The sequence below is a fragment of the Phalacrocorax carbo genome, chromosome 1 (genome assembly GCF_963921805.1).
Source record: "Phalacrocorax carbo chromosome 1, bPhaCar2.1, whole genome shotgun sequence".
NCBI classification, from domain to species: domain Eukaryota; kingdom Metazoa; phylum Chordata; class Aves; order Suliformes; family Phalacrocoracidae; genus Phalacrocorax; species Phalacrocorax carbo.
Window position 1 is genome coordinate 112,923,759 of NC_087513.1, and position 13,996 is coordinate 112,937,754.

At 45.5% G+C, this 13,996-nt stretch overlaps 1 protein-coding gene across 4 annotated transcripts in view; it reads right to left on the minus strand.

Annotated features, from left to right (window-relative positions):
• Positions 1-6,417: 6,417 nt before the first annotated feature.
• APP (amyloid beta precursor protein) overlaps positions 6,418-13,996 on the minus strand; it is a 226,668-nt gene continuing 219,089 nt past the window's right edge. For all 4 annotated transcript variants that reach the window (XM_064470153.1, XM_064470144.1, XM_064470139.1 and 1 more), the window contains one exon: positions 6,418-7,679. In XM_064470153.1, coding sequence (XP_064326223.1) covers positions 7,578-7,679 — 102 coding nt within the window. In that variant the 3' untranslated portion in view covers positions 6,418-7,577. The remainder of the gene's footprint in view (positions 7,680-13,996) is intronic.

Sequence of the window (13,996 nt, forward strand, 5' to 3'; positions counted from 1 at the left end):
GTCACAAATGTGATTCTCCATTAAAATGCATTAAAGGCCAAGGGCAGTAGCAGTTACCTTGGCTAGACACACTCTGCTGTGGTATTTCTATAATAGACCCCATACGCCTGCATCCCATTGAAGCCCCAGCTTGCACTGGCATGTTCCGGACCAGGTGTTGTGGACGTTAAATGTACCCTGAGGTTTGCACCAGCTACAGTATGCTCAGTCACTAACACCCTTCAAGGAGTCCTGACAAAGAGAGACTGGTGGGGGGAACACAGTGGATATCTAGGAAATCTCTAACAGTACTGAAAGGACAAGTAGACATCAATTCCTCGGTGCTTCTTTTGGTACAAGAACTAGGGAGCATCAAATCAAATTACCATGAGGAAGGTCGAAACCAAACAAAAAGAGATGGTTCCTCACAAACCTGTACTTAGGCTGTCATAGGATGCTAAAATGTATGTTGCCTTAAGAATGGCTAGGCAGGTTGTGGAAAAGACCTTCACTTGGGAATTAAACACAAAACCACTGTCTCTGGGTCACGCAGATTCTCTGAGCCACAATTTTATGTAAGACATGAAGAATAACCACAGAAAGCAGCACTGCAAACTTGCCATGCTCCTACACTCATCTCCAGCCTTCCATTTTTGGTCACCATGGGAAGCAGGATGCTGGGTTTAGATGGACCTTTGCTATGACACTGTATAGCCATTTGTGTATTTCTGCTATTCCTTAGTCTTTCTGTTCTCTTCTGCGTTGGCTTAGGAGACTTGGTCATGCCAGTGCTATGCAGTGCAAACCAGACTTTTCTCTCTCTACTTTGAGCCTCCGCTGGTGGGTCCTACACCCTTTGGAAGGTGTCCTCTGGCCTTTGCTTAGGGCACTGATTATGCATTTAAGGGAGGCAGGGTGGGGATGTTGGTTGTTTGCTGGATAAACTACAGAGCATAACTGTGATTGCAATCATGGATTAATTATTTCTGTGGCTCCAGGTGTCTCCTTCTCTAAGGAGAGGCTGAGAGTTGCTCCACTCTCTGTGGGCACATGAACCTTTAGTGTGCGCCAGTGTCAACAGATTTCATAGAGGATGCCCTGATACCCTTTCTGGACTAGGCCAGAACTGCAGATTTAGGGCTGTCCTTGACAAGCCGCAGAGGGAGGCTTGACCAGCCTGCCTTGAAGGAAAGAAGCTCTTCTTTGCTGCTTGTAACCAACTTGCTCCTCCTGACTTCCCCTATAGGGGCTCTTAAGGATAACACCTATCTTGGGGGCATTGAATAGAGAGTTTCGTTCTCTATATCTAGCTTTTATATACCTTTTTTTGTAACAATCACATAAAAATTAGGCTTTGCAAAACACAGGCTGTTGACTGCTAAACTCTTGGCTACTGAATTTTGGCAGCCCACAGATTTTTTCATAGCTGATTTTCTAGCAACCGTGTTACCAAAACCAGCCAAGTGCCTTGGTAGTGCAGGTTTTCTATGCCAGAAACCCAAATGACAAACCGTATTAGAACTCTATGTGTAGGTAATGAGTACAAATGATCTTTTAAAAAAGGACTGGGCTAATTGCAGCTCAGTCTCTCATTGCTTATTGTTTATATCAGCTCTGGGGAGACTTTATTCTGTTGTAAATACAGGTTTTCTAACAATCATACCTGCAAGGCAGGTGACAGTCATCTTTTGTAGTGCTGTGCCAGAGAGAACTGGCAGCAGACCAGAGGCTCCATCATATCTCCCCAGGTGCTAAAGCCAGTTTGGTGGTGGTTCAGCTCCCCAGATCCGGCCCTTACAGTGCCAATAAGCCGAGTCCCCCCGGGTGGTCACTGGGCAGCACGCATCTAAGACGTCAAAGAAGATTCCAGTCCGCACTGCTGCTGGTATGATTTTGTAACATCAGACCTGTCATTATCAGGCCGGATCCCAGCTAGCCTAAAATGGCGTTGCCCCCCTGTGTTGCCTTAACATTACAGCTACCCATAGGCACGGCACTGAGCCGTTAATGGTCAGCGAGGGAGCCGCGCATTCAGCGTGGCCAGGGTGGGCTGGCACAGCCGCACGGCAGGCCGAGGCACGGCGCTCAGCGCGCTCCCTCCAGACCGCCTCAGAAGGGTGCCCGGGGCTTGCACTTCCAGGGGCTCCATCGCCGCCGCCGGGTGCCTCCTGGAGGGTAGCCCCGTTTCATGGTGAGCGGCGGTCCCCGTGCTGCCACTGTAACGCAGTGACAAGCGACTGTGCCGGGCACGTGCCAGAGCCACCAGGCTGAGGGCCTCCATGGCCTGCTGCCCTGGGGCCGACCCACACGACTCACAGGGGGTATGGCCTCCCTGCCTCCTCCTCAGCCGCCAGCCAGCTTCTTAGCGCTCAAAAAAATCATAAAAATAGACGTCTCCCTCCTTCCCACCTCTTTTTTATTTTATGAAGCAGGTTGAGGGACAATGTTGTAAAAGGAAATAAAACCATCTTCTTTGGTATTTATTTATTCTAGGAGTTTTTTATTTTATCAAAGGGCTCTAGAAATCAAATTACGTTGCTGGAGCTTGGTTCCCCCCTGCCAGCCTGGTGGGGACCACTGTTGGCTGTAGCTTGGGTTTGGTCCCATCTCTGTGCAGGGGCTGGAGGGGTGCAGAGCTTTTTCCACATACCCTTTTTAAAGAAGCATCATATGGGGTAAATGGGATTCTGTCCATTTCTCCCCACCCCTCATCCTAATTAAATGGTGAAAAAATCCCACACTTGGAAGGCTCCCCAGAGCTATAGCCTAAAGTAGCGCTTAGGCATAGTTAGATGGTCTCAGTGTGGTGATCAGGGGCTCAAAATAGCCATAATTACCACATCCCATTTTGGACCAGCAGCAGCATCACAGCTATTTCAAGGATCTGCTTCTTGCAGGTGCTAGTCAGCCCCTGCTGAGGGGGGTCTGCCCAGTGCCAGCTAATTTTCTCTTTCTCTCTCTCTCTCTATTTATTAGCAGCATTTAAAGAGTAATGTCTACCTTTTGATCTAGGTGCTATCCTATCTGAAACCAGTGCGGATGATTTTCTCCATTGAGCTACCTCAGAGAAACTGGGTTACAAACACAGAAGGCACTAGTTAGGGAGACTCCTTCTCTAATTCAGTCTCCAAATTCAGCTTTAACTAAGAATCCCATTAAAGCCAGAATATTTTATTACTTCTATATAAATCTCAATACTTATATTTGGACCCTTAAAAGATCTTTCTGTATAGTCAGCCAAATAAATTTCCCAGGACCGTAGAAAGTTGCAGGGAAGATTTAGAGTTTGCCTTTTCTAGGCAGAAGGTGGAAGAGACAATTACTGGGAAGCAGCAAGAGAGAAGAGCCATCGTGGTCTGACCGAATTGAGACCCTGTCTTTCCAAGTGGTGGAAAAATTGCAGAGGAATGCAACCAGGACGCTGTGCACAGCATTATTTCTAATGTGTTCTCACATGTCATTACGATATTTTCAACCTTGCTGCCTGGAGGCATTTTAACAGCAGCTTACCCACCACCCACAAAATCCATTAGTTTAAACAATAAAAATTAACTGTTTGGCCACACAGCAATGGTCTTAAAATTGCTTTGGTAAGTGGATAATGAGGATGGAGACTTTGGAGCTGTGCGAGGATCATGACAGACCTAATGGAAAATACAGCTGCTGTGAGTGGTTCTCTGTACGGGCAGCACCAGGCCTCAGTTTGCTTTTCCTAGACCACCCCATAGCTGGAGAGCCAAATTCACCTGAGGCAGATAATGAATGTAGAGCAGGGCACATGCACACATGTTTTTTAGGGTGGCTCTTCTGGCATGTCTAGATAATAGATAGATTCTAGATAATGTCTGAAGCTTCACCTCACAGCTGGTACTCATTAATCAGAGTGGGCCTGTGAAAACCAACCAAGAGCAAGACCACCAGCATCTTCAAAAGCCAGCAGGTATGCCAGCAGCTGAAGAGGTTGGGGCTGGCCCTCATCCCTGCCCAGCACCACTCTCCCTTGCCAGGGACCACCCTCACCAGCAATGCTGATGGACCTGCAGTGTAAGTGCACACTAACCCCATTCTGTCAAAATGACTCAGTCTAGAAAACTTTCCCCATTAAATGTATCAACTCAACAGCCAGGGATATTTTTATTTTATTTATTTCTCCCCCCAAGAGTAATTTCCCTGAGGCTGGGGAGTGGAATTTTGTTTCCAGCCCATAGCTGCATGCAACTGCCGTGCTTGGTTTATTGCTGAAGTGGATGATGCCCAATCAATCCCACACTTGGAAGCAAGGTGCTTAGCTACTGTCCTCTGTCAGCTCTTCTATTTTATGAGCCTGTCAAAATGTTTTTATTCACTCCTAATATAATCTTTCCACAATAAGGAGCCTGCATGGCTGGAGACGGGCAGGAGGCTGCTGATATTACCTGGGAACTGTGATAAATTGCTACGCAGCTTTCAGGATTGCAGCAGCTGTGGGAGTGTTTGTCAAGTTTCAGGAACTTTGTTCACCCCCTGTGCCTCACGTGCATGTCACGGTGTGCAGTTATTGCCTTTCTTTCAGGGGTGTGCCTGTGTGAAAGGAATTGTGAAAACTGATTACTTTATCAGTACATAAAACCAAGTGATTAATTAACAGTTGGTCCATGAGTAGCAAGAGCAGCACCAGTGTCTCACTGGACAAATAACCCCGCACTGCAAAGCCTGATGGTCTGGGAACTACTGTTCAAAGTAATTTCATTTTTCTATAACCGGGATTGCAGGGGATTATGGTATTATAAATGTGATTTGCTTTAAAGGCTTGTGAACCTCTATATCTTATGGATTACTCCAGCTTCTCCTAAAAGGAATTTTGATAATGCTCCTTTAATGAGACTGCACTAAATTGAATTATATCCTGCCTTCCCCTCAAAGTGGAAACTTTTTCTATGATATTGGACATGCACAGAGAGTCTTATTTATTCCTTTCTAGGGGGTACATGTGACCCATATAACAAGACACCCACAAAGACACAGGCCAAACCCAGAATATTTGTGAAACAAAACATTTTTGGTTCTTTTGGAGCAATTTTGGGCCTTAAGGTCTCTGTTCACCACCACCCATTGTTCCGGCCTGAACAGTCCAGCTTCAAAACCGAAGATGGTAAATCCTCCAGCCATGTTCTGCAAATTCTTTATAAAACACTGGTACTCCAGGGCCTGCAAATAACGCCAACCATTTCCAGGGCTCTGATCCCTTGCACTGAATTCCCTTGCAGGGATGGGAGAGCAAAGGCAGTGAACACCTGGTTGGTGACAGGCAATGGGAGGCTCTGCAGTTTTTCCTCCTACTGGTTCAGAGTAGCAGGTATCTCTTCATCATCCTACCTCTCGGCAGGTGGCTTCTGAAATGACTTGCCCCAGCTCTCCCCTCGTTGAATGAACATACCTCCTGGTCAGCTACCCAGCACGGCTGTGTCCCAGGCCAGCAGGCAAACTGGCCGAACAGGTGAGGTTTTGTGGAAGGTCATGGATGAGGAGGAGGGACGAGTTGGTGCAACAGGGCTGGAAACTGTAGCCTTGTCTTAGTCAGGATCTGCAGTGACCCACCCACTCACCTGAGCCGTGCAGCCCTGCTGCAGCCACGCTTCATCTTGCTGTGCAAACGCCACGGGCAATGCTAGAGAAGATGCTGCCATGGCTTGCAGATAAAATGAGTTAACAAGCTTTCCCTAGATTTATATCTTGCTGTTATTCTGCTCCGAGCTCTCCTTCCTCAGTCCTGTTTGCTACAGAGAAAGTTACTAGCTTTCCTCTTCATGGAACACGCACCTCCAGCTTTACTTCCCAACCCAGTTTTTAGCTCCATCAACTGATCTTCCAAGCTCAACCCGAGGGGTCCTTGCTATGAGCTGGGTACAGAGGCCACCTTGGACATCGCTGGGTCTATTCACCCGCCAGCCTTGCCTCTCTTGGCAGGTGAGCCCTATGGCATGGGTTACTGCGCTCTCCCTCTGCTGCAGGCAGGCCCCGGAGGGTCAGAGGCTGACAGAAGGTCTCAGTGGGGCTTCCAGCCAGCAATGGGCAGGAGGTGCCGGGCTGGGGTTTATGTACCACAGCTCACCAACAGCTTCGCCCCCTTCCTGCAGCTTTTGGTCAAAAATTACTGGTGGTGCTGTTTTACCCTTCCTGGGTACCCGCTGTCATGCCGCTGTGCCGGGCTCGATAGTCTTGCAGCCTGTGAAGGTCCTCCTTGCATTCACCGATGAGGCACGTTGCAGGGCACTGATCTTGCCAGGAAGCCGCCAGCGCAAGGCGCCGAGCGCGGGCAGCAGTGGTGGCGAGAGAAGAGCTTGCCGGCAAGTTGCTCTTGGGGATGGGCGGGGAGGCAGGAGGTCAGGCATTCACGCTGTGCTCCTCTGCACGAGCGAGGGCGGCTGGTCGGCGCAGTAACACACCGCTACAATGGGGTTCCTCCAGGAATGTATTTATTTACATGAAAACACTATCATACAAGCTGAAAGAAAGGAAAAGGAAAAAAAAACAAACCAGATGATGCCTTAGAGGGGCAGGTGTGCCGAAGCTGGTGCCCCTCGTTCCCACCCAGTCTCGCTGCTGCCTTCTTTCCGCTCTGGTCCGACTGCAAGTGCTGTGATCCTTGTAGGAAAATCCCTTCCCAACCCTCTCTCAGTGTGAACATCCATGTTTTCCATTTAAGCAGCTTTCAGAAATGTTTGTTTTCTGCCTCCAAAGAAAACTCTTGCCCAAACGTTTTTTTCTTAATTTATTTATGTAACACAGTGTAGAAAGCTATCAATTCATAAGCAATGGTTCTGTACAATCATCCTGCAGAGGATCCCTGTTAATTTTCGACCAGCAGGCACTTTTCCCCCCCAGAAGTGCTCACAATTAACAGGGATTCTTTTTAATATTTTTTTTTTTAAGGTCAAAAAGATACATGGAAAAGAAAATAAAGTTTACCTTTCAATGCCTAAAGTGTGCACATAAAACAGGCACAAAGAAACAAATGTGTATTCCCATGGTTTCTACGTCACTAATACAGCAGGAGCAACAATCTGTACAATAAAATGCAGCTGCAGAGGAAAAGAATTTCAATAACTCATCTGGAATACTTTTTAAAAAATGTTCTTTTACTTTAAAATGCATAGTGATCAGAAAAAAATGCTCAGCAAAGAGAAGCAGCTAAACCCCACAGACACAGAAAGCATCCCCCATCAATTCTTAAAGCATATTTCAATTAGGACTTAATTTTTGTCACAAATCACAAGAATAATATACAACTGGCTAAGGAGCTACGTGATAAATAATCGGGAAAGAGAATCTACCCATGCACTAGTTAAATACAGCTAACCTCTTTACAGTACACAAAAAACATTCATTAATAATGTAAAGACTGAAATGTAAAGAGAAAGAGAGAGAAAATACATTACTGATTTTATTAATTCAAGTTCAGGCATCTACTTGTGTTACAGCACAGCTGTCAAAAGGCGAGAATGAGTAAATAATAAAACAGAGTGTTTTTCTTTCTTTCCACGTTATTCTATAACTGAACACCGATGGGCAGTGAAGCAATCATTCTGCTGTCCAACTCATGAGGCTGCTGTGGTGTCCTAGTTCTGCATCTGTTCAAAGAACTTGTAGGTGGGATTTTCATAACCATTTTGCTGCATCTTGGAAAGGTGGCGCTCCTCTGGTGTCACCGCAGCATCCACCTGTCGGGAGAAGAACGAACCAGGGTCAGATTCTTGCTTAATTCACAGCATACCCGACGTTTCCCCACTTTATGGCCATCCAACATACTCTGTACCCTCCCATTGTGCATTCAGGCAGAAAGCACCCTCTGAAACACAAGACAGGTTTCAAGTCGAGGGCAGGTTTATTCCCCCTCCCCCAGGTTTTGTTTTTTGTTTTTTTTTTTAACATTCAGGGTGGAAAGTTCGGTCCCAAGCTCAGTCCAAATCTAATAAAAAAGTCTAAAGGAAAGGTGGCTGGGAAGTGACCGGGATACTTCTCCACTAAACAGAGTATTAAATCTAGGACCTGGAGGCTCTCGTGTTGCCTGAAGACACAACTGTCTCCGAAAACTCTTCTCTCCAAGTTACGCAGCACTGCGAGTGGCCTCACGAACAGCCTCAACAAACGACACTGCACCCCGCAACAAACAAGAAGCCAGCAAACAGCTTTAAAGAGCAGCTTGCAAGAGATGGCCCTTCCAGCCTGGGTAGTGATAGTTCACTTTTTGGACAGAGTAATATGCAGGAGAAGATACAGCAACAGGAACAATGCTGCAATTTCTTATTTTGCTGCGGGACTTCAAAAACAGCTGACCAAACTCAGCAGTACTAGCTTTGTTTTTTTGTTGTCTGGATCAGGAAGCGTGCAACTCCCCAAATGAAAAAAAGGGGCTATATTTTGCATCTTCCCGCTAGCCCCCCATTATTAGTTCCCTGCCCCCAGGATATAGGTCGGTATCTATACTTGGGATCAACTGGATCTCAAAAGAAAAGAAAAATCTCACTAAAAGGCTGAAGGAAGTATCTTGAGGCTGCCTGCTCTCCATACTGTGCTCTCAGATCTGTTGCAGATGCTGTGATCTCAAGACGAAGAAAAATTAAGTGGAAAAAATACAATGAGGCTAGCAAGAAAATGCCAGAGTAGCCAGGCACAAGGTGAGCAAAAAATCCTATTGCACTCACGGAAACAGGACTTCTCTGGCTCCAAGGTTGAGTTTGGTTCAGTTTAGTGACAAAAAGCTTGATGTGTCTGCACTGGTTAAAGTATTTCTACTTAACAAAAATTGATCTTTCCTGATTACTTGGAAGACAGGCACGAAGACAGCTCAGTCAAGACTTCTCCACCGAATACCTGCTGCTCCACAAATTATTTTCTTCCTTCACTGAACATTACAGTAATATAAACCTCCATCAAATTAGAGTGGGCGAGAACAGTCTTTAAATGTTAATTAGGTATTTTACCTCTGCTGTATGAGCTCAATAGCTGTTGTATATTCAAATCCTACCGTATCCTGGCCATCTCGCTAACCACCTTCGAAAACAGAGCTAAGAAAGGCTGCTTGTCAGCTATTTCATTTGCTCTCTGACATCTCTATTATTTGACAGCTCTTAAAAGAGAACGTAAAAAGTGAATTTTACAATGTCAAAAATTTAAAATCAGGGAGGTGCCTAAGACTCTACGCTGAAGTATTAGGTATGAACATTTTCCTGTGGATTCCTACAGGTAGTGACCTTTAGGAAACACAGTCATTTACTTTTGGCATAAAAGTAGCCTTTTGGAAAATGGAGTGTATTTTCTCAAGAGGCCTTATATAGCAGGCTAACTTTCTCTCACCTTTTAATAAAAAAGCAAAGGAGAAATATTTATGTCTGATACCCATTTTAAATCTACTCTACCATACTGGAAATAGCTCAGTGAGGACAGACTACGACCCTTGGTAAGTTGCTACCTGATAACTTGGAGAAAGATGGGAGGTATGTTCCTCTACCCTTGGGACAAATGCAGGCTGCTCAGCCTATTTCTGCAGCCATTCTTTTAGTGTGGTAGGTTATACCACAGGACCACCTTCCCCACAGTACCACCAGAAAATGGCTCCTCTCAGAGCAATCTTCTGTCTTGACGTTCTTTTATTTGTTACTTAGGAGAAGAAATGCTTCTGTGTGTGGCATGTGTATTGGACTGCTCAGATGGACTGCTAGCGCCAAATCTGATCTGCTTTCGTATCTGTGCAGCTTCTAAATCTCCTCATCCACATTCCAACTCCCAAACTGCATTTTCAATCAACACTGTATCTTCCATCAAATCTTTTTCTTATGCAATATTTGCACATTTTTGTGAAATACCCATCTTCAAGGGTCACACACTGCCTTTGCTCACAAGCTCTGTGAAACTCTTCATAGCTGGGAATCCCGAGCATTCCAGCAAGCCCTTGACTCCTGCTGGCAAGGAACACGATACCAGGCAGAAAGGATTACTGGGCTGAACTGACACAGTGCTCCCTGTGTTTCAGATTCTGCAATAAAACTTGGCCTTTTTTGCTGTTAAAATACTGCCATTCAAAGGCTGGCTTTTTCTCTCTTTTTTTTTTTTTTTTTTAAAGTTGGATTTGCATGGAGTAATTCTCTTATGAAACAAGCCCAAAATACATCTATTTCTTCACCTCCTGTGACATGCTCTTAGGCAGTGAGATCCTATTTAGAGAGAGGTTGCTTTTGCTTTAAGCTGCTCTTTCCAGATTTCCCTTGTTTTAGAAATTGGGGGGGGGAGGAGGGGGAAAGAGGGGGAGTGTTTTTCTTTCCCTACCCCCCTCCCTCTCCAAAAGTGACAAAAGAAGCCTTTTCTTTTCTCCTGAAGCATGCAAGCTCCCCCTGGCCAGCCCATGTGAGCAGTGAGTGCATTGCTTGACTGTCAACAATCATTTTGATCCATCAAGGACAGGAGAACCCCTGGGAATTTCACAGCCTGTCTCCTCTCCAGCCTCTACACCCAAATCCCCAAGACATTTCAGCACAACGGCGCACTCAGCAGCCAGCGTACAACTGTGTGCTCACATTTGAAAGCCTCGTCCATGCCTGCTGCTCAAAACTCACCTATGCCCATCAGAGAGGGAAGCGGTGGGGCTGGGTGAGAGGCAGCAGAAGAGCTGCCACAACTCACAGTGCTCATCTCTGCAAAGATCTCCAGGGGCTGGGTTGCTTCCTGATGTTTTACCTGTCCTTTCTCCAGGGGCTGCCAACTTCTCCCTCCACAAGGATATGCACCATCTATATCCATATGCAGCGAATCGACTTCTGGTCGTTCCTTAATGCTACTGCTGTTCAGCAGAGCACTTGTTTTCAATGTATGTCATCAGTGCAACAGCAGTAGGGCCTAATAAATCCATTCCACACAGGTTTTGTACAAACATGTGAAAGGCCTAATCCCTGCCCTGAGGACCATGCGAATTTAACAGTGTTAACTATTTCTGTTGCGACAGCGTCGCCACATGTCATCTGCTGCTGCTGAAGTTGTCGCTAACACGGATGTGAAGGGAAGAGAAGAACAAAGCAGGCAAATGTCCCTGTAGCCCTTTCACCACTTACAAAAAATAAGAATACAAAGCATGTGCAGAGGAAAAGCCACCCTTCCTTTCATTCTTGAATGGGCTGATGTAGCATGAGGTCAGCCCTGGTTCTGGTGCACAACTAACACCACGCTACAGGAATAGCTGGCGCTTCTCCAAGTCAAGAAGTGAGGGCCTCACAGTTCACAGCCAAACCCACCAACAGCTCTAAAAGATACTCTTCCATTGTGAACTAAAGTGCAATATGAAGCTCTGGGGTCGAGGGATCAGGGGTCTCTGTGCACCAATACATCCCTGAGAGCATCTTCCTTTCTAGGAGGCTCCCCCCACTAGGCTGGGATGCAAAGGAGGAGTATGCCAGAACCTGCGCTGCATTTCTTCATATTTAAGCTCCAAACAACACTACATTGAACTCTGTCACCTGTTTTAGCTTAAGCCTCCCACTCAGCACTTCTTATTCAGGACTAGAAGATGTGTTAAGCACACAGCGTAACCTGCTTGCAGGAAAGAAACAGGGTAAGACAACAACATAAATAAAAAAAGAATCCAAGAAAGTGCGAGGCAGAAGAGACTAAAGAGTTGACAAGAAACTAGAGAAACTTGGAAGAAAATCAGAGAGGAGAAAGATTATGAAAAAATATGATGAAGGACAGTAAAATCAGACTGAATTTTAAAAACCCTGGCACAATATTCCATATTAAAAAGCCCCACTTTGATAGAACTAGTTTACAGTGGGAGTCCAATAACCTCTGAAGTATGACATTTATAGATGAAAGGGATTTATTGAGGCCCCTACTTGCAGACTTAGTCAATTATTTTTTTTTTAAAATTTCCCCTTCAGCCTTTAAAATGACTAGTGCTGGTACGCTAGCCCCTCTCTTTCCTGTAGCTGTCTGCTGCACGGTAATCCATCTCACTGCCAACCTATGTGCACTATCGCTCATCCTGAATGTCTTTGCTTCTACTCACTGTACCCATTTCGACTCTGCCAAACTGTTCCTCTTGTTTCTGACAACCTCTGTCCTAGGTATTGCTCTGCCAAATGACATGCCTTCAACCCGATTATCTCCCTGTCAGTAAATCCCTAAAGCCCTTTACCATTTTAAGAAGCTTTTTGCACCCATTATGGAGGTGGCAGAAGTTGAACACAGCACATAAGAGGTGTGGGTACTCTGGCACTGCTGAGAAGCAGCACAGACACTTCTCTCTTCTATGAAGCGATGCCTCTTGAGAAAACAGCTCGGTCAGGTGGATAACCTCTTTTGAGACTGTCCATCTATCCCCTTCTGCTCCAGCCTACGGGTCTTTCACACAGAAAATCCTAACGTGGCATCAGGAAGATGGTAATGCTGCAGAGAAGTTCATGTGCTGCCTCTACACACATGGGGCAGATCAAAAGCCCAGACGGGAGGTGCTGGCAGCCCTCCATGATGCACTGAAACCACTGTTGTTTAAATGATGGAAGTGGATGCTGCCCAATATACACCTGCAGACTGGGCTTTGGGAGATGGACTTGGAGAGTACTACAGCAATTTTAATGGCTTCTTTGCTTCTTGTGTGAGCCCTCCCGTTGTCACCTCTCCCCACTTGCTCCTGCTGGAGGTGCTGCCTTCATAATAGAAAGCAAATGAGCTTCAAAGAGGAGATCCTGAAAGAGGAGGAGTTCAGAGATTCGGCTGTAGTATGGAGCACAGGAGAGGTGAGAACCTCTCTTTTGCCGTCTGCTTTCACAGAGGAAGTAACCTCCTGCAGACAGCTGGGGTGGGTGCACCGGCAAGAAACACCTTCGGAATGTTTGCTGGAGCTCCTATGTGCACATATAATAAGTAATTTTCAATCAGTCATTTACTTAACTCTGGCAATCCTGCTCCCAGAGAGGCTGAACCACTTTGAAACGCTTATATCCTCAGACTGGAAGAAAATCATTGACACTTTTTCTAAATAGGACATGTACATTCCTCCTCAGAGCTTCAAAAAAAGGCTAACAGGATTTTTAATAATGTTTTTTGTTAAAGAAATAGTGAAATGAGAAGAAGTGCTACAGTGAGAGTTGACTTATTGGAAGATAACACAGGTGAAACAAAACCTGTTTTGTAATCTTGCATCCATTATCACAGAGCTAAATTCTCACAGTAACTTCTGTCATGAAACAAACAGGCTGCAAGATTTGTTAAAATACACTCAGCCAACCTAGAGCTGATGTACAGTTATTTTTACATTGAGTGATTTTGCTCTTTCATGCTTTTTGTGCACAGTACATTAAAGGTGCACTGTTGCTAAATAAATTAATCCTCTTTAAAATGGAACGACTTAATTTTGAAGACATTTCAATATTAAACATCAGTTGCATATGGGTCTTTGGTTGGGTTCTTTTGCCCCAAAGCAAGCGCTACAAAATTTTCACCAACCTAGGACAAAAATAGATGTTATGCCTTTCTTGCAAGCGAGAAGCTCAGACAGTGAGGCTATGCAGTCTGCCAAGACCACAGAGCAAGTCTGGCAGAATAAGGAATCCTGCCTGCCGATGCCAGACACAATGCAGCAAATCTACAAGGCAACACCATCTACGGTGTGGTACTATAAACCGACTAATATTTTCGGTAGATTCGCATGATATGGCTTTATGGTTTTACCTGCAAAATTTTCTTTTTGTCCCTAAGTGAAGCTGTCATTTTGACGTGAATTACTTGTTCAGTTTGTGCATGTTATTTCTAGCCCAACATTTCCAAGTTCACTGTCACTGAATAAAGCTCACAGGAATCCAGGATTACCCTTGCCTCGTCATTCGATCAGGTGAAGCCCATCTAAAACGTTAAGGCTGTCCTGCAGTAATGGTATGTCCACATTCAATGACTGACGTGGGGCTTCAGTAAGTCTCCCGATGTACTCTGTCGCCGCTACATTCAGCTAAAGGAGGGTCTCAGGTTGCACAACTGTTGGCAGCAGCTACCA